We start from the raw sequence: 23,982 nt of genomic DNA on the forward strand, positions 1-23,982 counted from the left end.
AGCAGAGAAAGATTGGGTGACCACTGCAATGGGGGGCATGACATGTAGATTGACGTAATTTGGCGCAAAGCTGCGAATGCTCCAGCACGTCATAGGGGACTGGGGCAAAGTTAGACAATTCACAGCAATTTGCATCACTGAGGCAGGCCCAGTGTCCCGCTCCCATTTCACTAGGAAGTGTCCAGGACAGGGGAAGGTGGCCTGCTCTCCTGGGAGTTTGGGAGAACTACCCAAAATTCGGGAGTCTCCTGGACATTCTGGGACAGTAGGCAAGTATTACTAAAAATAATGCTGAATGTAGATCAGTACTCTCACTTTCACTATTTTCTTTAGCCTTGCTGCGTAGTGATCTCCTGGCCTTCATAGAGGATGAAACTGCTTACACAGTGGCGCCTAATGAGAACTGTACGTATAAACTCTTCAGTCTGGATGACGTTCTCCTGCTAATTAAGAGCACTATTCAAACAGCAAGAACCCGCTCATTGAAAAAAATATCCAAAAAGGTTGGTTGTCTATTCATAAGTGTTCTAATATTGTTGTTTAAATATGATCTGCTGCACTCGTAGAACAATGCTTTTGATTATACTGCACATACCTGCAGACCTGCTTCCAACACATTTATTATCTCCTGTTCTTTTATGTGTTTTTATTAATTTTCTTCAGAGAGATGTTTGGTAAAGTATTTTTTAATACTATATATTGTTTTTTTTAATCCTCATATATAGGAATATTGCAAAACTCTTGTGTTAACACTCTTGTTTTCACTAAAGAGCAGGGGAGTATGGAATGTACATATTTTAATTGGTTGGGAAACATTTTATATTCCTGTTTTTTTTGTGATTTTATTTTTTGTTATGATTTTAAGGTCTCAAAATGCACAGTACATAGACAAGATTAATCTGGTCACAAATCCCAAATATTAAAATTCTTTACACACTGTAAGACATGAGCGAAGTAAACACTAAAACAGGATTATATGGCCTGAGCTAGCAACTTGATATATATGGTGTCATTATTTAAAAAGTTTATACTGGAGTTAGGGCAATAAGAAGAGAAGAGAAAGAGGGAAGGGAAAAAGGAAAGAGAGGGAGGAAATAGGGAATCCGCTTGAATAGAAAGTCAACATATTCCACAGATTGCAGCTCTCTAAGAAGCCAGTGAAAAATTTAAAATTGGTAAAATAAAAGAGCAACTTTTTTTTTACATTAAACACATAAATATGCTTGCAATGTGTACTGTGCGTTTTTATAGTCTCTTACTTGCATACACATGTTCTGTGCTAGCCAGTGGCAAGCATATATATATAACTTGTAAATCAACAACTATCCCGTGTCAGTCATCACTATCAGTCGGCATTTACACCTGCCCTGCAGTTGGTGCATATGATATATCTGACAATAACCATACTTGCAAGAAACCAAGGACTTAAACCTGCCACATTTGCATCGAAACACCCTTGCTGTACGTGGGCTATGTTAGTCCGCTACTTACCTCCCTCCCTCCGCCTGTAAAGTCATAGGCAGTCATTAGTTTAATATGCTTTCGCATCATGAACTGCATGCAAATGCGTTTATTGATGTAAGGTCTGTTTGTGAGCATGCACAAAGCTATTTAACGCAAGATACGCTACGCAAATGGATGTACGGTCAAACATGAATCAGGCCACTTGGGTGATGTAAGCCGAGGACTTGGCAGGCTACTCGGGGGAACGGAGTCTGAACCACAGTTATTCATTCATTTCACTTTAGTTAGTTAACTGTTGTTATCTTATCCTGTCAGTTCTCTTGTAGAACCTGTTGAAAGATAGGACAGCAAAGCACAACAGCATAGAGTTTGTGGAGCTTTAACAGCTCAATTTGAAAGTCTTTATTGACCAAGAAGGATCTATGTGCTATACAAGGATAAATAGAACAGGAACTCGTTTCAGGATCCATACTTGTCTCAGGCAGAGTGGATTCTGCAGGGAATTTAGAATACTGCTGAAGTCTATGGATGAGAAAGCAACTACAACAGAGGCTCATAAATCCGTTTATGGAGATTGCAGTAAGAAGGGTAGCATTTTCCAGTACATCAAGTTGTGAATGTACTTATGTGTAAGGAATGGACACAGGTGGATAATTGTCAGTCTGATTGAAAGAGATTAGAATGTATGTATCCAAGGATTCCCTGAGTTATCCCATGAATAGAATGATGGAGAGTTGTTTTAAGCTTCATTGTTCATCTGGAAGCACTTTGAAATCAGGCATGATCATGACCTCCATGGCCAGGGCTTAGATTTTGGGGAGAGACATTTTATACAGATGTTCAAGAGAAAGTGAGCTGACAATACATGTTGAAAAGCATTGACAGGCAGGATTTTTATGTGAATCATCTTTTGACATGATTTATTTTTCAGCAAGGTCGATGGTATCGGCAGCACTGGCTAGGCGAGGCTTCTGTTTGCACCCTTGAGCAGCAATTGCTCAGTCAAAAAACTATATAACCAATCTTCCATTTGAAGGCTCCCTTCTCTTTGGGGACAAATTGGACAGTAAATCTAACAGCTTGCCATAATATCTTGGGTCAGTATATCTCTATTCTTCTTATTCTCATCAGCACTTCAAATAAGTGAGACGTTATTTGCCGGGGAGACAATACACCAGCCAGAATATTCCTGCTACACTAAAACAGACCTTTTGGACATTGACTTGTGGAGGACAAATCTCAGTACTCCACAATGACTATGGCCAGAATCAGTCCCCATAGCACCAGTAGTAGGCAGAATAACACAATATGAAGAAACATGGACCCACCCTACCTCAGAAAATGGGTGTTGGACATTGTAAGGAATGGGTACAAGACCATTTCATCAGCATCCCATTCACATTTCTACAGTCAGTGGTGACTTGAAGGATATATCTATTGCTGGGGTTTGGTTGGATTGGGGACACAAGTGGAAGTGGGGCTTATGAATTAACCCCTGGCTGATTTTGTTTTTGTTTCTTTTAAACTATTTGTGCTATGGATTATGAAAATCACTTTGCCATTACTGTGACTCGCAGCCCAACTAAAGTTGGTCAGTTAAGTCCCAGCCAGATCTCCAAACTGACATCAGAAGTCTTGGATGTCTTGCCCATTGCAACCTCTGAATGTAAGTATGCCTGAGGCTGACACGCAAGGGAACCTGGCGGTTGTGTACTGGGCAGTGCTTAGCCGTGCTAAAGGCACAGACCATTCCTTAACAGGCTTATGCAGATGAGCAAACCAACCCATTATTGAAGGTCAAGAGTCTTAGGTAGCATGGGAAAATAATTTGCTCATAGCATCCCAGTAGCTGACCATCTAGGGGTTAGTGAAACCAGAACCCATTTATTGTGCAGCTTTTACTGGCCAGGCCTGTCCCAGGAAGTGCTTAAATGCCGTACCATTTGAGGTGTGAAGCACCTAATAAAGCCCCATTAATGTCTAGGTCTATCATCGGGAAGCCTTTCAGACAAGTAGTCATGGATATTGTAGGTTGTCTTCCAAAACAGAGCTACTCCAGAAAGCGTTTGACTCTAACAATAGTTGATTATGCAACGCGGTACACAGAAGCAATTTTCTCTGACATCCGCTGTCACAGAACATATAGCCTGGGCTCTAATAGACATTTTCATCTGGTTATGGTTCCTGCAAAAGGTTGACCGTAACCAAGGAATTCAGTTCCAGGGTGAGCTAATGCAAGAAATGTGGGAAAACCTAGGTCTTACTCCAATTTATGCAACATCGTACCACCCCCAGGCAAACAGATTTTTCCCTATTTGAGTTGCTATATGGTTGTAGGCTACTGGAAAGGTACATTCCAAGAGCACCACTTGAGTAAGTAGCCAAATTGCGCTACAGACTCAAGAGACTCATGACCCTCACCAGAGCTAACTTGGAGGTAGAGAAAGCTCACCAGCGACAGCAGTATGACAGGCATATGAGACCCTTCAAATTAGCCATAGAATAACGGGTTATGGTGGTGCTACCCACCTGGAAGTATAAATTGCAAGCCACGTGAGCTGGCCCGTTCAAAGTAATACAGAAACATGGGGAGGTGGATTATGTTATGGGTTTAGCCTCTGTTGTCAACAGCTTAAAATCATGTCACCCGCTCGATAAGAGTTTTTGCTATATGCTGTCCTCCTGCGGACGACCCCAAAACTGATAATATCCTTGATTTGATGGCGAAGAAAAACGTAAGGATGGCGGCTATACAGTTGGGGAATCGCTTGCAGCTGCAACAGATGAGAAGTGTTGGAGACTCAGCGACTCCAATTTGCTGCAAAGCCAGGTTGTACTCATTTAGTCTCTCATCATGTCATTAACTGAGATGCACGGCCAGTTCGGCACTCCGTATATTGGGTACCCCAGGAAATTCTCACCATGATACGGGCAGAGCTAAATGATATTCTAGCCATGGACGTCATTGTCCCATCCCACAGCCTCTGGATTTCCGGGGTAGTCTTGGTGCCCAAAGGACGGTTCCACACAATTTTGTATAGACTACAGGCTATTGAATGAGGCAGCAGTGACTGAAGTACATTACATGCCTAGAATACATGAGGTCTTGGACAGGTTGGTAGCTGCTCACTATGTGACCACTTTAGATCTTAACAAAGGGGACTGGCAAATTCTCCTTACAAAAGAGGCGCAGGATTCATCATGCCGTTTGGGCAATTTAAATTCAAAGTAGTGCTCTTCAAAATGAAGAATGCCCCAGCCACCCTCCAACGGGCAGTGGATGACCGGCTGGATAGGATTGGGAGGATCATTTTAGTAAATGTCGCTCAGGTGCTTAGTTGCATTAAAGATGCTAGTCTGACCATAAGACCTGATCAATGCCTAGTGGTAATGACTGACATACAGTACCTGGATCAAAGGTTGGGTGGAGACAAGGTGTGGCCAGAGCCGGACAAGGTAGACTTCATTTTGTCCTGGCTTCGAACCAGAAACAGGAGCAAGTTTTTCTCGATACTGTGGTGTAATATCGCAAGTTTCTGCCCCACTAAAGTACCATGAACATGAACGAGGGGGCATGATGGGAGACAAGAAGAGAGGTGCGTGGAGGAGAGGAAGAGATACAGGGGTGTAGAAACAGGAGAGTGTGGAGAGAAAAAAATGAGCAACTAGTAGTAAATCTCATTAGAATGAACAAATTAAGTAATAATTAAATGCAGGCAAAAACAAATGAGCACTATATGAAGTATGTAGATAGGCAGAGAAGAAAGAGTAGATTAAAACAAATATTGAAAGATGTCGGATACAGGTTAGTCCGGGGGTAAATGACCACAGGAGTCTAAAGGTACATGTGAGTCAGGAGGGTAGGTGTCTACAGGAGAAAGGAGTATGGCTGATTCCAGGGGACCAAGTGAAACAAGCTGGGAGAAGACAGGTGAGTTCAGGAGGCCAAGGTATGGGGACCCAACCCCCCTCCATGCAAGGACCTCTGTAGAACTTTGAGTTGGACCCGGGGTCGTTTACCAGACCAAATGAAGTTAGAGACGTGGAACATAAGGGGGGACACGGATGGTAGGGTCTGGAAAAAGTAAAGCAACCAGGGGAGGATATTCATCTTTGCAGTGTTAATAGAGCTGATCCATGAAATATAAAGACGCAGCCTTGTGGCAAGGTCTAGTTTTATTTGGGCAAGGATGCAAGGGAATTTTTCTTGGAAAAGATGATGGTAGTGTTTAGTAATAAAAACTCCAAGGTATTTGATTTTTTTTTTGGGAGGTGCCAATGGAATGGGAATAAGCGCTCAAATAGCGACTTGTCTGGTGATGAAATGTAAAAGTCCAGTACCTCTGTCTCAGCCAAGAAAGAGGTAGGAAGACAGATGGGTGGCCAAAAGACATCAGGACGTCATCTGCGTAGAGCGCAATCTTGTGGGTGGAGTGGGCCACTTGAATACTCGCTATAGCCAGGTTGGCTCAGATCCTGGCAGAACGTCGTCAGATGCTGTTCAAGCACATTGGTGAACTTTTTGTAATATTGTGGAATGAATCCCTCAGGGCCTGGCGCAGACGGCGCCTTTAAGGCTTTGATGGCCGTGAGAACCGCATGTAGGACGATATTGAGGTAGATCGCTGGAGCAGTAATCTTAGGAAGAGAAGTGGATATGAGAGAGTCCTCCATAGTGGGTGCTAAGCAGTCTACATGGAGGTGGGGAGGGGGGGGGGGGTACGGGTAGGTTATAACGAGAGGAATAACAATCCTGGAACTCGCAGACTATTGCCGAGGGATCATAGGTGACGGCACATGAGGGGATTGCCAGATTTTTTCAATATGGCTCAAGGCCATTTTATTGTATGCGTGTTATTCTTAAATGTGGGTTGTTAGTGACGTAGAGGGTAGCAGAACACTATCGCAGCCATCTTACTCCCTAGGACCAAACAACATGACGACCAGCCTTTAACAAGGAACAATACCAGGCCTCTGGGCGAGACACGCGTGGGTTAAATGGCTAGTATATGCCTGTATAATTACATTATGCTTATCATGTTTCACCAAGTGTCATTGTTTCACCAGTAACAAACTTGGTGCCAACCTCTCCACAGGGAATTAACCACCTAGGGAATAGGTCTTATCTTATCACTTGTCGACCTATCATAGCCTTCCTGCCACCACTTGTTCACACTCATTTAACCCCACCACTATAGGAATATTGAGGGGGGTATAACTTGTAATTGGGGAATGTAAAGGGTGCTTGTTACTTGATGCCCAGAAACTGTGCTTCTGTCCCAGGTATAATCTGTGACTGAGAATTTATAGGATTCCATTTTCTTTGTGACTCTGCATATCTGCCAAAAGCAGAAAGGCATTGTGCTGGTCCTACCTTGCAGTAGAGGAGTTGTTATAAGGCTGAGCGGCCTGGATCCTTAAAGATTCAACGGAAGACCCACCAATGCTGTTCTTAGTTCGGTGGGGATATTGGCATCCATGTGGAGAACTGTATATCTGCATAACCTGTTCTATCGGTTCTAAAATAGAGTTGTGTTTTGGTTGCAACAGTCTGCATAGTTGAATTCCACAAACATACTAGGGCTCGCTGCCCTCACAATCCTAAACCAACAAGACTGTTGTAGTCTTCAGACATCGCTAGAGATGTACCAGAAGCAGAACCATGATGATGGAAGTACCAAAAATCATGTCTTGGGCAGAGAAAAATGTGAAATAACTCTCAGCATTGCATGTAGCAGGCAAACAGAACATAATAACTGATTACCCCACAGTAATACGCATACATCCAGGGGGGTGCACTCTGCATCTGGAAGGAAAATTCGGGCTTCCTTAATTGGACATTATAACAACAAGCAAAAGTACCAAGCAAAAAAGGTACCCAGTTTCTTCTATCTCAAAACATTCCACCTCCTACCCTCCTTATGCATTCATTGCTCGCATTCTACAAAAAAAAATCAGAAAAGAGAAGGCAGAAGTGATTGGAAACCATAGTCGGCATGACCAAAACGCAAAAATTGCAATGTCCCCTGAGAGCATCTCACAGGCTAACAAGGGCCTCAGCCTTTTTGGCCACATCTTCTGCACCAGAACAGCTACCTTTAATGGCATGGAAATTGAGAGTGCGCACTGCTCAGTCATAAGGGAGTCGTAGAAAGTCATCATCCCAGTTTTACAAGCAAGAAAGAAGAACACTTTAATAATCCATAACAAAATTTAGAAGATTGTATCTGCAGCAAATGATGTGACTATATTCAATCCAGCTGCAGCAACTGTTACACAGATCCTTGAATTCTTTCAGCATGGTTTCAGCAAAGTTCTTGCCTTATCTACACTCAAGTACAAGTTTCCACATTAAGTGTCTGCATTTGTTGAATTTGGTAAGGGCAATTTCCATATGTTTATCTAGGACATAAGGATTTAGATGCACAGAATGTCTGTGTTTCCTACAGGGCCTCAAAAAGGATGTGCCCCTTCTAAACAGAACATTTCCAGATGGATCAGAGAAGTAATTGTACAGGCATACTAGAGGAATGGGAGTAATATCACCAAGATACTGAGAAACCCACTCAACATGGACAGTAGCAACATCTTGGGCAACAAGGGCTCAGGCTTCAGCCACAGAGGTTTGCAAAACAGCTGGATGAGCATCTATCCATTCTTTCACCAATCATCTTCTGGATGTCCTATCCTCTGACTTTGTTTGGTAAACATGTACTCAACACAGCACGGTGGCTAAGTGGTTAGCACTTCTGCCTCACAGCGCTGGGGTGATGAGTTCAATTCCCGACAATGGCCTTATCTGTGTGGAGTTTGTATCTTCTCCCTGTGTTTGCGTGGGTTTCCTCCGGGTGCTCCGGTTTCCTCCCACACTCCAAAAACATACTAGTAGGTTTATTGGCTGCTATCAAAATTGACCCTAGTCTCTCTGTCTCTCTGTCTGTATGTTAGGGAATTTAGAATGTAAGCTTCAATGGGGCAGGGACCGATGTGAATGAGTTCTCTGTACAGCGCTGCGGAATCAGTGGCGCTATATAAATAAATGATGATGATGATGATTAACACAGCTCCTGAATAAATTCATGATTATGTAACATATGTGGCTGGTTTGTTTTTTTTGTGGCCCTCCCTACTGTATTGTTTGGGTACATCTCATTGTAATGGTGCCATGGAGGATGGAAGAGGAAAAATGTAAATTATGGTTACCTTTCATTTGTGTTCCTCAAAGATAATCCTCTTTTCCTCCAAAGATAATCACTCAAAAAAGCAGGAGAAGTGGAGCTGCCTTTTATACGGTCTACTTAACCTGGAAAGCGAACCCCTACCCATTATAAGGGCTGCCATTACCTATTTTGAGAAAATTTAATTTGCAGGAACCATAATTTGAGTTTATATAGCTGATATCTCTGGCTGTCAATGATTTTTAGGAAGAATCCGCCTCATAAAGAGACCACCAGTGCACATAAGCACTTTCTCAGTGTCTAGGGCCATTATTGAAGAGGAATATTTGGAGCTATTAAATGAATGAAGTTGATTGCTCTGCTGAACCCGCCTAGGCCAGGAGCAGAAGACTGCTTCACTGCACGACTGACCAGCAGTCCTTTCCTCTGCGATATAAGTCAAGAAATGAATATCATCGGGAGACAATTTGGGAATATTAAGGTTGAAAGATGTGTGTCTGTGTAGGGTTGCTTGGCAGGATTTCTATAAAGTTTAGTGCCAAAATCTTCAGATATTTTTTTGGGGTCATATCAATTGTCCCTGTTTATCTCTTATACCTGTTTATACATTATGCATGCACTTATGTGTAAGCTTACTTGCTGTAATTGGACAGGTTGCACCAGAAGATGGTATACCACAACGTTATGAAATTATAGTTCAATAATAGTCTAATATTGGTCCAAATAAATACCTTATTTCAAGTATGTGAATCTAATTTCTAGCTGCACCTTCCTGAAGAACGAAATGTCAACACCACACAGGATAAATTGCATATAAGCTTAGTCAAGGAGGAGGGCGCTTTTCAGATGTTTCTTCTAGTGGCAATCCTTCCTCTTTGACTGACTAAGCTTATTTGTTAAAAGTTTATTATTCTCGTAAAAGTTCTGTTGGAGCCACTTAAGTAACTTAGCAGCTTTTTTGGACGGGATCGAATTGTGCTCCCCTTTAGCAATCAAAATCTCAACTGTAGGTGAGAAGACAAAGTGGCAGTGAATCGTCAAGCCCCCCCAAGATAACTATTTTGGGGAAAAGTTAGTGAGATCAATTAAAATTGCCAAATGATCTTTCAAAGCAAATGGGATAAAGTCAACAATCGATACACTTGTAGCCAAAGAACAGGAATAAATAGAAAATCTTTTTGAGAGTATATGCGAAAAATAATTTATAATGTCACATCTACTGGCACTCCTTGCTCCTGGTTTGTTTGTTTTTTTTAAATAAGAGGAAAAGCCTGTCGGACCTGTGTTTTAAGTGTTTTCTCTGTTTGGTACAATGTTGATAGTAGCTTTCTCACTACAGGTACCTTATACATGAGGACCTGTGTATCCTGTGTTTAGTCACTTATTTATCTTCCCATTTTAGCAGATACCTTGTTTTCTGCTCACCAAGGTGGATTACCAGACTTGTTATGGTGTGGAGTCACTAACAGAGAGTGAGAGCTGCCGCTTGTGGACTGAATCTCTTCTTCACTCTAACTGTCTACAGTATGTTGGTGAGTAAAGTCTTCCATCACCATAAACCATTCATTGCCATAGAGTGCCTGTAACTTGTTCTTCATATCATTGGTTAGTTAGGAATATGTATGTGTATATTTACATATGCTGTGACCAGTCTCCCTATCATTTTATATTTAATACTATGAGCATAAAATGTTGGGGTACTATAGTGAATGAGTAATATATAGTCCTTTTTATTCAACAGTGTACATGATATTCCTAATGCTAATTCTCTGAGCACTTCTTAGTTGAGAACAGAACATGTACTGTGGTTTTTATGTCTGGGTCTCTTTGGGTTGCAGTTGCAAATGTGAAGGTTGTCTCACATTGCATCTATTTAGGCAAAATTAGCAGCCTGTTCTATGTCATGTGAACCAAATGCTTGTATGTCATGCAACTTATCCAGCATTTCTCCATTGATGAGTGTAGGAGCAAGCTGACCCACGGCAGATAACTGAAATAGCTAGGAATGCATAGAAGATTAATGTTGTGTGGTAATCCAGTAGAATGCTATAGAAAGGATCAAGGCAAGAGTTAAGAGAAACACAATATCGGGTATAATAAAGGGAACTTGCAGCATGGTGCATACGTGATGGACTTATTTGCAGTATTAGAGGAAATTGCTGTTATGTGTCTGGACAGTGTATTGAGTGACACATGTTTGTTTAGCATGCATGCTGCCCTGCAGTGCAAATATTCCCTGCAAGGTTTGGGAAAAATGGGATTGGTGAAGGACATGCCTAAATATCCTGGTTTACTTACAATGTGCATAAGAAATGTGTGAACAAAGCAGTCTGAGTCAGTGTAGAGTGCACTCATCCTGTATGATTACTACATTTCCTCTTTGGAAAGAAATGAATGTTTTGTTTTTGCAGTTGCTATGACAAAGACACTCCTTGTCACAAAAAAACTCTGTGGCTTTTTTACATTTGGGTGTTCTATTACTGGTAACATTTGCTGCATGTTTAATACACTTAGCAATTACAAGATGAAGTACCTAATGAGATGAGGAGAAAATGTGTAATCTCCAGGGAAGTGAATTTGTTTGAAAGATAATAAAGTATGATACATGTTCAGAAACAACTGCCATGCAAGATTTAAATGTAGCTGCTAAAAAATGTAAAAGCAGATATGGTGAAAGGTTAAGATTCTGCTTGAACCAGTGCTGTTACCCATACAAGTGACTGTGAAAGGGCCTGTCCCACATATACTGTAACAGAACCCTTGTGACGTGGCATCATGACTTGTCAGGGTTTAGACGTGCATAAATAGCTAGGTAGAGCGGTCTTGTAGGTTTGTAGGCAGCCCTGTGCTTTGTCATCATACTTCTGGCAGAAGTACGGTTCCTTCCTTCCAGCACTGGCGCTGACTCAAGCAGGCGGCAGTTTGCAGCTGTGTAGGATATACCCCTGGTATCCACAGCTGTGCCGTAACTGTTTATCTTCTGAAACAGAAAATAGTGGAAAGCAGAACGCATATACAGTAGCTCAGCTAATGTCACCTCAGTGAACTTTACTCATTTGAACTGTGTGATTTTTGCTAGCCTCTGAATGTAGCTGTCACTACGGAAGCCATCGTGCCATGTGTCACCTCCTGTCATACAGCAGATCCATTGCCCTTCCGACCACAAAATATGACCGCAATGTGTGCGATACTGCCTTATACAGATGAATATCTTGGTAATACAGAACTGCATCCATTAACGTCACTATGTACTACATCTGTATGTATACACGTTTTGTTCTCTACCTGCTTTTCTTTATCTAAAACCATTTTTTGAGAATGGGACTTAACATGCACGGTTTCTCTGGTACATAGTTCTGATTATGTTTGTAATCATTGGCATTAAAGTACATCTGTAGGGAACATGAGCTGATTACAGGATGAAATGATCATTTTGATTTTTTTTGCAGTTATTATTTTTATTTATTTCAAATCAGTTTTTGATAATAGTTGTGATTATACTAATGCTGTTGACATTTTCATGAGTTTGTTTTACTGCCCCGATTTTTGAATGTCTTTTTTCTTTATGTATTTAAGGATTGAAGTCGTCTTTGCCACAATATTATTGTGTTTCTTGCACAATATTATTGTCGTCATTGTTTCTAAAACGTTATCTGCATCTGTTTTGCTGATAATCACTGAACCTTTGTAATGAATGTAACACTTTCACCAAATATTAGTAAGTGATCGTTCTAAATGCAGAATCTAAAATTCTAGTTTGTATGTGTGATATTTTATTAATAAGAACGATATTATATATATTATATATGTTAGATCTAAAATTCTGACCCAAGTCTGCCTGTGGTGTCAAGTATATCTGGAAGCGCTTCAATCAGCTGGAGAGAATTGACACAGACCAAGTTCTGTATACAAGGAATATTCTCTAGTTTATTGATACAAAGATACAGGTTTTTATAGGCTACTGAATAAATGAATCCTACGTCATATGCATACAATAGTTTATACCACTAGTTTATGAGAAGCGCTACTGATTAACTTTCTCACGTATTCTTGAGGTGTTTACTTTTCTCCCCCTTCTAAGGACAGATGAGCCTATTATTTCTTATCTCAAGGGGACTTGGAGATATGCTATGTGCAACACCAAGGATACAGTTCCCATACTACCAGCTGGATATGAAGCTCATTATTGTTTTCATAACTGGTTACCTTCTTCAGGTGTTCCCTATTAGTTCAACTTCAAGGCCATAGGCTCACATATTGCAAAACTGCAAGTTAACAGAAAAATGAATAATCTCTTCTAGCAAATAATATTTCTATACAAGTTACAATAAAATGGCTGAACAAAGGCCTTATGAGGCCTTAACAAAAAATCATATTTAACATTTCCCATCTTTTATTCAATTTTCGACCCTTTCTCCTCCTACCTACCTAATCCTATCTATAGAACCACATTCTTAATAAGCAGGTACTTATACACATGTAGGAGGCCACATGCATAGAGTTGGTCCCCTTAGGAATCTGTCAACTCATCCCCCACTAATAAGCCTGTGATCCTCCCTGTCCTAACTTGATTTATGAGGAGATGCATTTTGGCAAATGTCCATGTCTAGAAAAGATGGTTTCTTAGAAGATGGTTTCTTAAAAGATGGTTTCTTAGTAGGTAGTTAATGAGTCTATAGTAGTTCTGCAGGCCTTGCATGTCCTTTGTTCAATCTTTAGTAGTTTCTTGTTGCAAACTCTGCAGTTCTTTGGCTTTGCTAGTCCAAATAATTCATGACACTCATAGTCTGGTCAGGTTTCAGAAGTAATTTCTGTGATCATCAGAGGTTCGGGATTTTCAGTGGTTCCCTTTTTGGAGAGACAACAATCAAGTGTCAGTAACTTCTTAATCAGCCATATATTTAGTTTCATTATCACCTATACGATCAACAGGATTGCAAAACCATTTGCTACTAATGCCAATATTTCCAATATCCAACATGAATCATTACTGACAACTTTACCAATGAGGTTATGCATCTGCACAAAGACATTTTCAGAGTTTACTCTACTATGAGTGCAAATTGTTGAGCACTCCTTCCCATATGTTTCTCACAGTGGCATAGGCAATATGTCACTTAACTGTCTGTTTCATACTGGGTTAGGGAGGCCTTAATCCCTACTTCAGTCACAATTATTCTGGCAAGACATATCAATACAATGAGACAGTCATTTCTATTTATCAGAACAAGACTCCCCTGATTTGAAGACTTTGCAGTGTTATGCGTGAATCCAGGTGTCTCTTTCCTGTACTTTCACTGCCATGGGAGTCGTCAACAGGACTTGATAAGGACCCTTGTATCTGGGTTCAAGACTTCTCCTGATGTGCTTTCTCACGACCACCCAGCCCCCCAGGGTGCAGTTTATGGGTACCTGTATCAAAATTAAGGTTTGCAATGGAGGAGAATATTTGACCATGTATTTCAGTTAGTTGTTTCTATAATAAGGCAACATAATTCAACAAATCACTATATACATGGTGTAGTTGCTATGGAAAATAACAGCCTGTTCTGTTTGCTGTGCCAAACAATATCTCATATGGTGTTAAACCTGTGTCTTTCCTAGCAGTATTTTTTACTGAGTGCAGGTAAACATGAGATCCATGGCAGACCTGTTTCAGCCATTATTTTCTGCATTTTCAATTTCAGTGTACCATTAAGGCGCTCCATACATCCTGAACTTTGGGATCTGTAGGGGGTGTGATAGTTTCTGGAATCCTTGCCCCGTAAAGTGTATCCCTCTGTCACTTACAATGACCTCTGGTACACCATATCATCAGATTACCTCATTCGCAATTTTCTTGGCTAATGCTTTAGCATTTGCTTTTCTATACAGCCATGTCTCCAGCCAGTGACTAAAGAAGTTGACACAGACAAGCACATTCTCAAAGCCCGAGCATTTGGGAAGTTATAAAGTCTATCTGTATCCTCTTATAGGGATATTATGTCTGGGGTGTGCTTTTCCATAGGACAGACTTACTCGGGTTACTTTGTGCACAGACTAGGCATTCTGCCACTAACGACTGTGCTGCTTGGGCGAACCCTGGTACTATCCATAAGCTGCTAGTGAGTACAACCATAGCATCTTTTCCCAGATGCACTTTCTCGTGTGCTATATTGGCCATAATGGGATAAACTACCTTTGGCAGACACAAACGCTGACCTTTACACCACTCCTTGCACTTCTAGTGCTCCATGTATTGCCCAAGTCTTTTTCTTATTTTCTGTTGCTTGTCTTTCCATAAGTTGGAGTGTGCTCTGGTCAAACAGGGGTCAGGGGGTCACCATGTAAATAGACTCCCCTTGGGGTACTGGGGCTATGGCGGCTTCTCGTGCGGCCTGGTCTATTTCACTTAGCTTCGGGGGTAGTATCTCTGTGTGTGTCTTCATCTTCATCACTGTTTGGAGGACAGCTGGAATGCAGTGAACAGTGCCCTGGTATGTTCATCATATTGACTGGTTTGCTTGCTGAACCCATAAGGTCCCTACTTTTCCATACAGGGCCATAATCATGCGCAATTACAAATGCATAACTTGAATCAGTGTAAATATTTACTCTTTGTCCTTTTGCATATATGCATGCAAGTGTCAGGGCCTTTAGTTCAGCTTCTTTTGCTGATGTGACTCGGTAGAGTCTGTTGAATCACTATTTCTGTGTGTGTGGTTACAGCACACCCTGTATAAGGGACAGGATTTATGTAATAGTGTGAACCATCTACAAAAAGAGTGATGTCTGCATCTGGTAATGGTTTATCTTTAATGTGAGATAAAACCAGAGATTCTTGTTTCATTAGTTCTATGCAATCATGTTCAGAAAAATTTTGTTTGCATTTTTTTTTTCCTTTCTTTCTGTTCAAGCTGGAATGGAATTCCCCCAAATCCCTAGGGTAACCCCAATATATACAGGTACTTCTCCCATCTTTTGAAACTTGCTGCAATAAGGCAGCAGGATTCAACATTGTGCACTGCTTAAGTGTAACGTTACTGGGAGTAAGCAGTGCTACTTCATTAGGATAGGCTTCAGTAAGGAGCATGTGGAATCCAAGGAAAAGGTTCTTGGTTTCTGAGTTCCACAAAGTTTACACTCATTAGATGGAGTGTACAGTACAACGGTTAAGACAGATGTGGTAACTTTAATTCTTCTGGAAGAGAAACACTTAGCTTAAATAACCTGTTAATAAGCCACATCATCAGTTCTATTAGTGTATATAATAATGTGTTGGGCCACAATACTCACAAACACATTCCTGCATTGGGTGTAAACCCCTGTAGTCATGGGTTGCTCTTTTCTTTATTTGGTTGGGTTAAACTTTCATATTAGAATTTTCTAATTATGTATAATGATCTATACATTACTATGGGCCTGAGTCTGGTTCTTCCAAACTTGGCTTTCCTTTCTAGTCTAGTACACATCTACAGCGCACAGCAAAGGAAAATAACGTGCAATCTATATTCCTCCTGCTAATATCAATGAACTCCCCTCTCTGGTCTCCCTTGGACCTTTAAAAAACTTAAAATACAGTTTACTCAGATTCCCCTTGTCTGAAGGTCTTAACATATATCTGTGAACATGAGAGGCTCTGGGGCCTCTTGTGCTTCCTTTTTTTTTTTTTTTTTGTCTTCTAATAAAAAGGAATGGGAGGAAGAAAATACACAGTGCGCTCGGCAAGTGTTATATGTCACTCATTTCACAATAGGAGGGAATGTCCTTTGTGCTGTATATCTTCATACTTAGTAAATCTGGCCGGTAACAAATGTTTTGCTTGTGCTTGGTTTCTGTCACAACGTACGATACCGTTAAGGTAACTGGGTGTCCTAGCACAATATCTATACTCTTTTCAAGCACTAAAGCAGAGTAGTATGCAAGTGACCTTAGCTTGCGACCATGTATTTGTGTCAGTACTCCTTGTACATGTGCACTGACTTCATAACAAAATAATGTGAAAGGCTTGTCATAATCTGGCAAAGCCAGTGCTGGCGCTGAAGTTATTTCAGCTTAAAATTGGTTAAACATTTGGTTCTGCTCAGAGGAGAGTATAAATGGCTTGTAATGATCCAGAAGTGCTAATGCAGGAGCACATACAATTGCTCTTAAAGTCTTAAATCTTTTTCATTTCTGTAAAAATATAGAATTCCCATCAATGCATTACCATACCCACAATAAAAAGAATTATTTACAGTATATGACAATTATAGCACAGTAAATAAGGGCAGTAAATGTCTTTACAAACACTGATTTACTCAAAACTGTAATGAGGATACAAATAAAAACCTTTTGCTTTCTGCACATACAGAAAAACCACCTAGTTCATGCATTTGCTATGCGAATAGCACATAAACTCTAATATCTCTTTCCAAAACAAGGTAATCATTACTCAGAAGAGTTTACGTTATTTAAATCCTTCATTAGTTTATACTTATGTTTGTTGTGGTGCAAAGATGGTGCATTGGAAGTTAAATCAATGCAATCTGGATTGACTAATGGGTCTTTGCAGCTGGAGACCTGTTAATAAAAAAAACTTTTGCATAGAGATTAACATTTATTTACTAGGAATTACTGTAACTGTAACATGCGTGTATACTGTTATCAGGTAACCAGTGAACAGCTGCTAAAAGCTTAACTGTGACGCTATGCGTTCCATGCCTTGATTTCCTCAAAGGGGCAGTCCTTAATTTCACAAATAGAGAATGTCAAAGTGACGAGACCTGGGCGAGTGTTCAAAGCCACTCCTTTCTTATCATCTCTTAGTACAGCCCTTTTAAATGACACTAATTAAATTTCCGGGTTTAGAAACATTCAATCTGGAATCTTGGTTCCAAGTATTCAACCATTTTAAAAGCAGCACTGTCTCATAAATCAGAGTACTCTCGTTAGACACAATACATTGTGTCTGTAAATCATTCAACATTTTCTCAACAAAATCTCTCTCCCGTGACCAAATATTCACACATATTTCTAGATTCTGTGATTTTCGTGTTCAAAGTAAAAATATATTCACTTAAGTCTCGCTCACAGACGACATTTTATCTCGTAACATTTCTTTAAAGGCATAACAAACCCTCCTGATTTCTGAGAACATTCATCAGCGCCATTTTAACACAGATAAAAACAGATTTTAATGTCTGCATGTAAGCTCACTCCCACAATTCTCAACTTCATTAAAGAGAAAGCTATTTTTCTCAACTTCTTTTGTATCTCTTTAAATGCTTATCAATTAAGCAATGAATGTACAACTTTTTCAACCTTGAAACATGTCTCTTAAAAAAAAACAAAAAACGGACAAGACAGACAAACATTATGATTTAAACTAAATCACACATCTCCCTTACACAGCACTAAGACAGAGAACAAACAGCGTGAATTATCACGGATCTCCATCACACGCAGTAAGACGGAGACAAAACTCACATACAGAGAAAGAAAACTTAACTGACATCTTCCAGCCTACTGCTGTGGAACTACAAGTCCCAGCATTACACTAAATACAAGTTAGCTTCAACATGTTATCATCAATCAGCACTCCGGACACATTTTTTCAATTTTACATACATTTATAATATACAACCTACTTGATTCATTATTCAGCTTCCGATGCATTTAGCATATCCACATATATTTCGACTTTTCAGATCTCTTAACTTTCCTGTGCCACCTCAAACAATCTCTTGGGGTTTGATCTCAATACCCCTTTGTTCTTGTCACATTACCACTTGCAACACCTTTGTTTCTCCATCCACACATATCTTTGGCTATCCCCGCTTTCTTGAAAAATTCCCTGCAGACCTTCTACTCCCCCATTTCCTTAAGTCTTTGTGCATCATATCTATGAGGGAGCTGCTGTCATTTGTTTACTATCTATATTACTCGTATTGACAGTATTCTGTTGAGTCCAAATCGGGACTCTTATCTAGTTTCTGTGGGTTGTCCTTGCACTGGACGTCCCATTCTGTGGACTCCTTGTACTGGATGTCCGTGCTAAATAGCTTCTTTGACAGTATCTGGGACGAAGGTCTTTTGGAAATCTCTCTTACACAATTTGGGCAGATTACAGAATCTCCCTTCTTTGATATACCTTTGGGGATGGTGTCTAAAATGTTCACTCAATGTTCAAAACAATAACTCTCTAAATCCCTCTATTCCATTACATGCTTCTTTGATCAATGTCTTATGTGACTTTTATGCTTTATACATCATACATAGGTACAAACACATGCACTCAAAATTCAATCATCTTTCAAAAATCTAATCAACAATACAATTACAGTAAACAAATTGGGTTAATACTGTATTATATTAATCAGATGATACTTGAGACTCACAAATTCGCGTGTCAGGTGCCTCAGACAGACATGAGGTGACCCAGACTAGGAAGACCAACGAGTAGAAATCTACTGACCGCGGATGTTGGGGTTCAATGTGCTGGGAAACCTCCGTTGTCTGTCTTGTAGCCTGCTGGACAGCGAATCTCTGTGGCGACCTCCAAGTTGTTAGATCTAAAATTCTGACCCAAGTCTGCCTGTGGTGTCAAGTATATCTGGAAGCGCTTCAATCAGCTGGAGAGAATTGACACAGACCAAGTTCTGTATACAAGGAATATTCTCTAGTTTATTGATACAAAGATACAGGTTTTTATAGGCTACTGAATAAATGAATCCTACGTCATATGCATACAATAGTTTATACCACTAGTTTATGAGAAGCGCTACTGATTAACTTTCTCACGTATTCTTGAGGTGTTTACTTTTCTCCCCCTTCTAAGGACAGATGAGCCTATTATTTCTTATCTCAAGGGGACTTGGAGATATGCTATGTGCAACACCAAGGATACAGTTCCCATACTACCAGCTGGATATGAAGCTCATTATTGTTTTCATAACTGGTTACCTTCTTCAGGTGTTCCCTATTAGTTCAACTTCAAGGCCATAGGCTCACATATTGCAAAACTGCAAGTTAACAGAAAAATGAATAATCTCTTCTAGCAAATAATATTTCTATACAAGTTACAATAAAATGGCTGAACAAAGGCCTTATGAGGCCTTAACAAAAAATCATATTTAACATATATATATATATATATATATATATATATATATATATATATATATATATATATATATTTTTTTTCAGTTTGAAATGTATCTCCATAAAAATTACTGTCCTATAATTTACTTCTAGGGAGGGGTGAAGTGTTAGTTTGCGCTTAGATTAGATTGAAAACTTCTGTCCAAAACGTTTGAATCATTGGGCATTTCCAAAAAAACATGCCATTTAATGTAGACTAACAAATTTAATTCACCAGTTCTGTATTCAACCAACAGAGCTTTGCTTAAAATGACTGCATGTAGCAGGCCCAAAGGCTCCACCTAGGAAGAGTGGCCATCTTAGGAAAAGTGTTTCCTTGGTGGTAATTGAGCATTAAATGTACAGTTTATTGTTTTTACAAAAAATGTACTGGGTAGACTCTTTTTAAATTTTTCTTTTCTCATCATGAAGGTCACGTTGATGCCTTAACATCTAAGTTCTTTATGCTAGAAGAAGTTACTGCTGAAAAGTTGAAGGAAAAAATCAGTATTTTCAAGTAAGTATCATTACACTGGTTATTAACGCATTCTATTGTCATGTGACACAGCCCAGCCTCGGTATCTTGTAGAGAAAGTTTTATTACAGGGAAATGACAATTAGTAAATTATAGTAAATCTTCAGTTTCATATAAATGTCATTGGCAAAAATATTTCATTGCTGTTGTAATGTATGATTTTATACATTTTTATTGTTTGTTGATCTCATTTGAAGTGAAGGACTTTTTTTTTTTTTTTTTTTTTGCACCAATATCGGATGAAGTTATAGATATCCATGCACTAGATCAAGTAATAATAAATCCAGTGCAGTCAGCAGTTACATTTATTATAAATATGCTAGCGCTATATAAATTAATGATAGATTCGTATCACTAGAGATCACATTGAGTACCTAAAATACCTGATAATTAATCATGATAACTAATGCATATGGAGAAGTCGCCAAGACTTCAAAAACCAGAAAGGATAATAGGTAAATTGCTGCTGCTCTGTGATTTAATACATATAGACATGATCACCAATGATCTCCTACAGTAACTGAGGAGATTATTTTATATTTTGCAATAAATGCAAATATGTTAATTATCACTTGTCAACTATTATATAGTTGCTTTTTTCATCAATGCAGTGTTTTTCTACTATAATTATATCATCATTGTCTATTTGTAAGACCGCAAAGAAAACAGCGCTGTACAGTTAGTACAAATCTTACATATTCAATCGCACATAAAAGTAGACAGGGTAGTATTTGGTGGGGTATGATAGGCTATAATGAAGCGGGTGGGTTTTGAGAGCGTATGACCACATTCTGTCCTGACCTTCAATCTTTCGAGTGTGGTAGGGAGTTCCATAAGTGGGCAACAGCACGGGAGAAGTTTTATTGGTGGGAGTTAGAGGTTCTTACCAGTGAGAAGGAAAGAGGAAAGGCGTAGTTCAGAGGCAGATTGCAGAAGACGAGCGAGTGCATCTCGTGATGAAGTCATACATGTATGAAGAGGAGGAGGTAGTGAGGGCTTTGAATGTTAGAAGCCTGAATTGAATTCTGGATTAAGTCGGGAGCCAGTGTAGGGATTTGCCGAGTGGTGCAGCAGATGTGGATGGTGAAAGAGGAAATTAGGATGGATTGTTGAGTGGAAAGATAGGTGAGCGGAAGGCCAGGTAGTAGGGGATTGCAGATGTGAAGGCGTGAGATAATGACAGAATGAAAAAATGTTTTCTGAATGCCATGCATGAGAAAGCAGCATATTCTGGCAATGTTTCATATGAAAAGACAACAACACAACAGAATGGATTTGCGGAGTATATTACATTCATCTCCCACATCCAATCTTCCTTACAATTTTGAAATATGTGAGTGTTGGGTGTTTTTTTTTCAGTAATGACCATTGGTGGTCTGTGTAATTATCTATATGTGCATCTTTTTGCAGCCAGAAAGGGATTGCCTGTGTTAAAACGTTGTCATTTTCAATATTGTTAGTGTAGTCCTGTGACATACGTTGGATGATGATGATTTAATTTATATAGCGCTTTTCTCCCAATAGGACTCGTAGCACTTTACATTTGCAGATTAAAAAACCATGATACAAAATAAACATTTGAAGGATTAACAAAGTAAAGAAAAGAGAGCTAAGTATTTGTTTTAGAAAATAAGGGACTTTAATGAAATACTTGAGTAAACCGGCAAATGTAGTCTATATTTGAAGATTTCTACAGTCAAAGCTAAAAGCTCAAGTCCCAAATTCAGTATGGGAGGTTGTATAATTGTCCTTTATCTGCAGATTGAAGTGAGCGTGTGTGTATATAGAGTAAAGACAACTGACACTACATTGCCTGATGTCTGACAATATTTTCACATAGGCACTAAGTAAGTGAGCTCTGAGTGCATTGGACAGGGAATTACATAACTGATTGTAATACCAGACATTCACGCTTCTTTACATTGTGACAGAGATGGAGTTCAGTAAGGTAGTGTAATGGAAGTGTAGTAATAAATAATATGCAATAATGGCAACAAATACAACTATTGATAATACAATTTAATTGGTAAATGTAATTTAAAGGCACTGTAAGCTTTAAAACAACATTTCTCATATCTAGTACATGGTTATGTATATACTAGACATCATTTGTTGTGCAGGCTGAGATCAGACTCTTCAGTTGGATTGCTACCTCTATTTCTGCTCTGTCATATTTACTGTACTTTCCAGACTGGGCTGAGCCCTCAAAGGTGTAATACACACACAATGGTGCTATAGGAATATCACTTCTCAATATGTTTGACATGAGAGCTCTGGGAGATAATAAAGGGGTTATTGCAAAGAAAAGCAATGGCATCTCTAATGGTGAGCCCTGGGAGCAGACTTACTAGCACCATCGCACAAATGAAACTTCTCTAGAAGAAACTGTTATGTATCCATCCGTTAATATATACTTTAGACACATAAAAAGGGAAGATAAAAATGAGTGGGCTTAAGACCCTTTTAAATAGCATTATAAATGTAATATACCCATGTTATCTTGGAGAGTGCACGTTATTATGTTCTATCACTTGCCATGTTCATCTGTGAATGTTGTCTTGTTTTAATTCCTCATGCTTTTAGTTGGTCTTTATGAACAAATTATGCTGTTTGTGTGGGCCCTGTCCAAAATATGATGGTGTTTACTCCAGCATAATAACAAATGGGCAGGTGTGACGTCATGGGCTGACCCTTACATAGTAGGATAGTGTGTGCAGTCTGTTTTTTAAAAAATCTGATCGGTTCTGTCTTTCAGGTCTCTCAATTGTATTTTAGACATTCACATGAGATTTAATTTCCTATTCCAACGTACTTCTATAAATCCTTGAAACATGCTTTGGCTTAATGTTACCATTTTCTCTTTCACTGACCATCATCATCATCATCATCATCATTTATTTATATAGCGCCACTAATTCCGCAGCGCTGTACAGAGAACTCATTCACATCAGTCCCTGCCCCATTGGAGCTTACAGTCTAAATTCCCTAATATATACACACACTCACACAAAGACAGACAGAGAGGGAGACAGACAGAGACTAGGGTCAATTTTTTTTTTTTTTATTGCAGCCAATTAACCTACCAGTATGTTTTTGGAGTGTGGGAGGAAACCGGAGCACCCGGAGGAAACCCACGCAAACACAGGGAGAACATACAAACTCCACACAGATAAGGCCATGGTCGGGAATCGAACTTATGACCCCAGTGCTGTGAGGCAGACGTGCTAACCACTAGGCCACTGTGCTGCCACATGGGGACCATGGGGTATAACAGGTGGACCTAGAGCTAGGACACTTCAATAGTTTAAAACTATTGTGTAGCACCTTCCCTATATATAGCCCCTTTCATGTGGAGCGAAGTTCAGTTCAATTTTAGTGTCTTTGGAGTAGGGTGTCTTTTAAATAGGGCTCCTGCTCTATGTTTTTAGATGTTTTTTTATTTTCATGTTTTATAAAAGGCTAAACTCAAGGATGCTTTCCAGGATGTGCATAGGCTGTTGACTGTCTGCACTCGAGGTCCTTGGGTTGAGGTGTGCAGCTCGTGTACTTCCCTCACCTCTGCCATCGTGCAACCCTCTGTCCTTTGAGCACAGCGAGAATAGTGTTCTGCACGCTTCGCTAGCCTCCCCTTTTGCAAAACATGCAGTTTTTCTTAGTAAGAGAACGACTCGTAAGGGGAGGGTAGGCTCAGACAGATCTCCATCA

General features: G+C 39.7%; 1 protein-coding gene and 1 long non-coding RNA gene across 7 annotated transcripts in view; one reads left to right on the forward strand and one right to left on the reverse strand.

The window, feature by feature from the left end:
- Positions 1-23,982, forward strand: part of ICE2 (interactor of little elongation complex ELL subunit 2) — a 97,105-nt gene that overhangs the window by 40,165 nt on the left and 32,958 nt on the right. For 3 of the 5 annotated variants that reach the window (XM_075208268.1, XM_075208270.1, XM_075208271.1), the window contains exons 11-13: positions 334-503; positions 10,045-10,174; positions 20,175-20,259. In XM_075208268.1, coding sequence (XP_075064369.1) covers positions 334-503; positions 10,045-10,174; positions 20,175-20,259 — 385 coding nt within the window. Of the gene's footprint in view, positions 1-333; positions 504-10,044; positions 10,175-20,174; positions 20,260-21,801; positions 21,872-23,982 lie in introns of all 5 variants that reach the window. The other 2 variants (XM_075208272.1, XM_075208269.1) reach the window with 2 other exon arrangements.
- LOC142152045 (uncharacterized) lies at positions 12,543-19,744 on the reverse strand. Of its 2 annotated transcripts, none has more exons than XR_012691289.1 (2): positions 18,251-19,744; positions 12,543-14,054 (listed from the first exon to the last, which is right to left on the reverse strand). It is a non-coding gene; the product is annotated as an uncharacterized LOC142152045 (long non-coding RNA). The 2 variants fall into 2 exon arrangements; XR_012691288.1 differs by lacking the exon at positions 12,543-14,054 and adding an exon at positions 14,599-17,183.

The sequence above is a fragment of the Mixophyes fleayi genome, chromosome 4, assembly GCF_038048845.1.
Source record: "Mixophyes fleayi isolate aMixFle1 chromosome 4, aMixFle1.hap1, whole genome shotgun sequence".
NCBI classification, from domain to species: Eukaryota; Metazoa; Chordata; class Amphibia; order Anura; family Limnodynastidae; genus Mixophyes; species Mixophyes fleayi.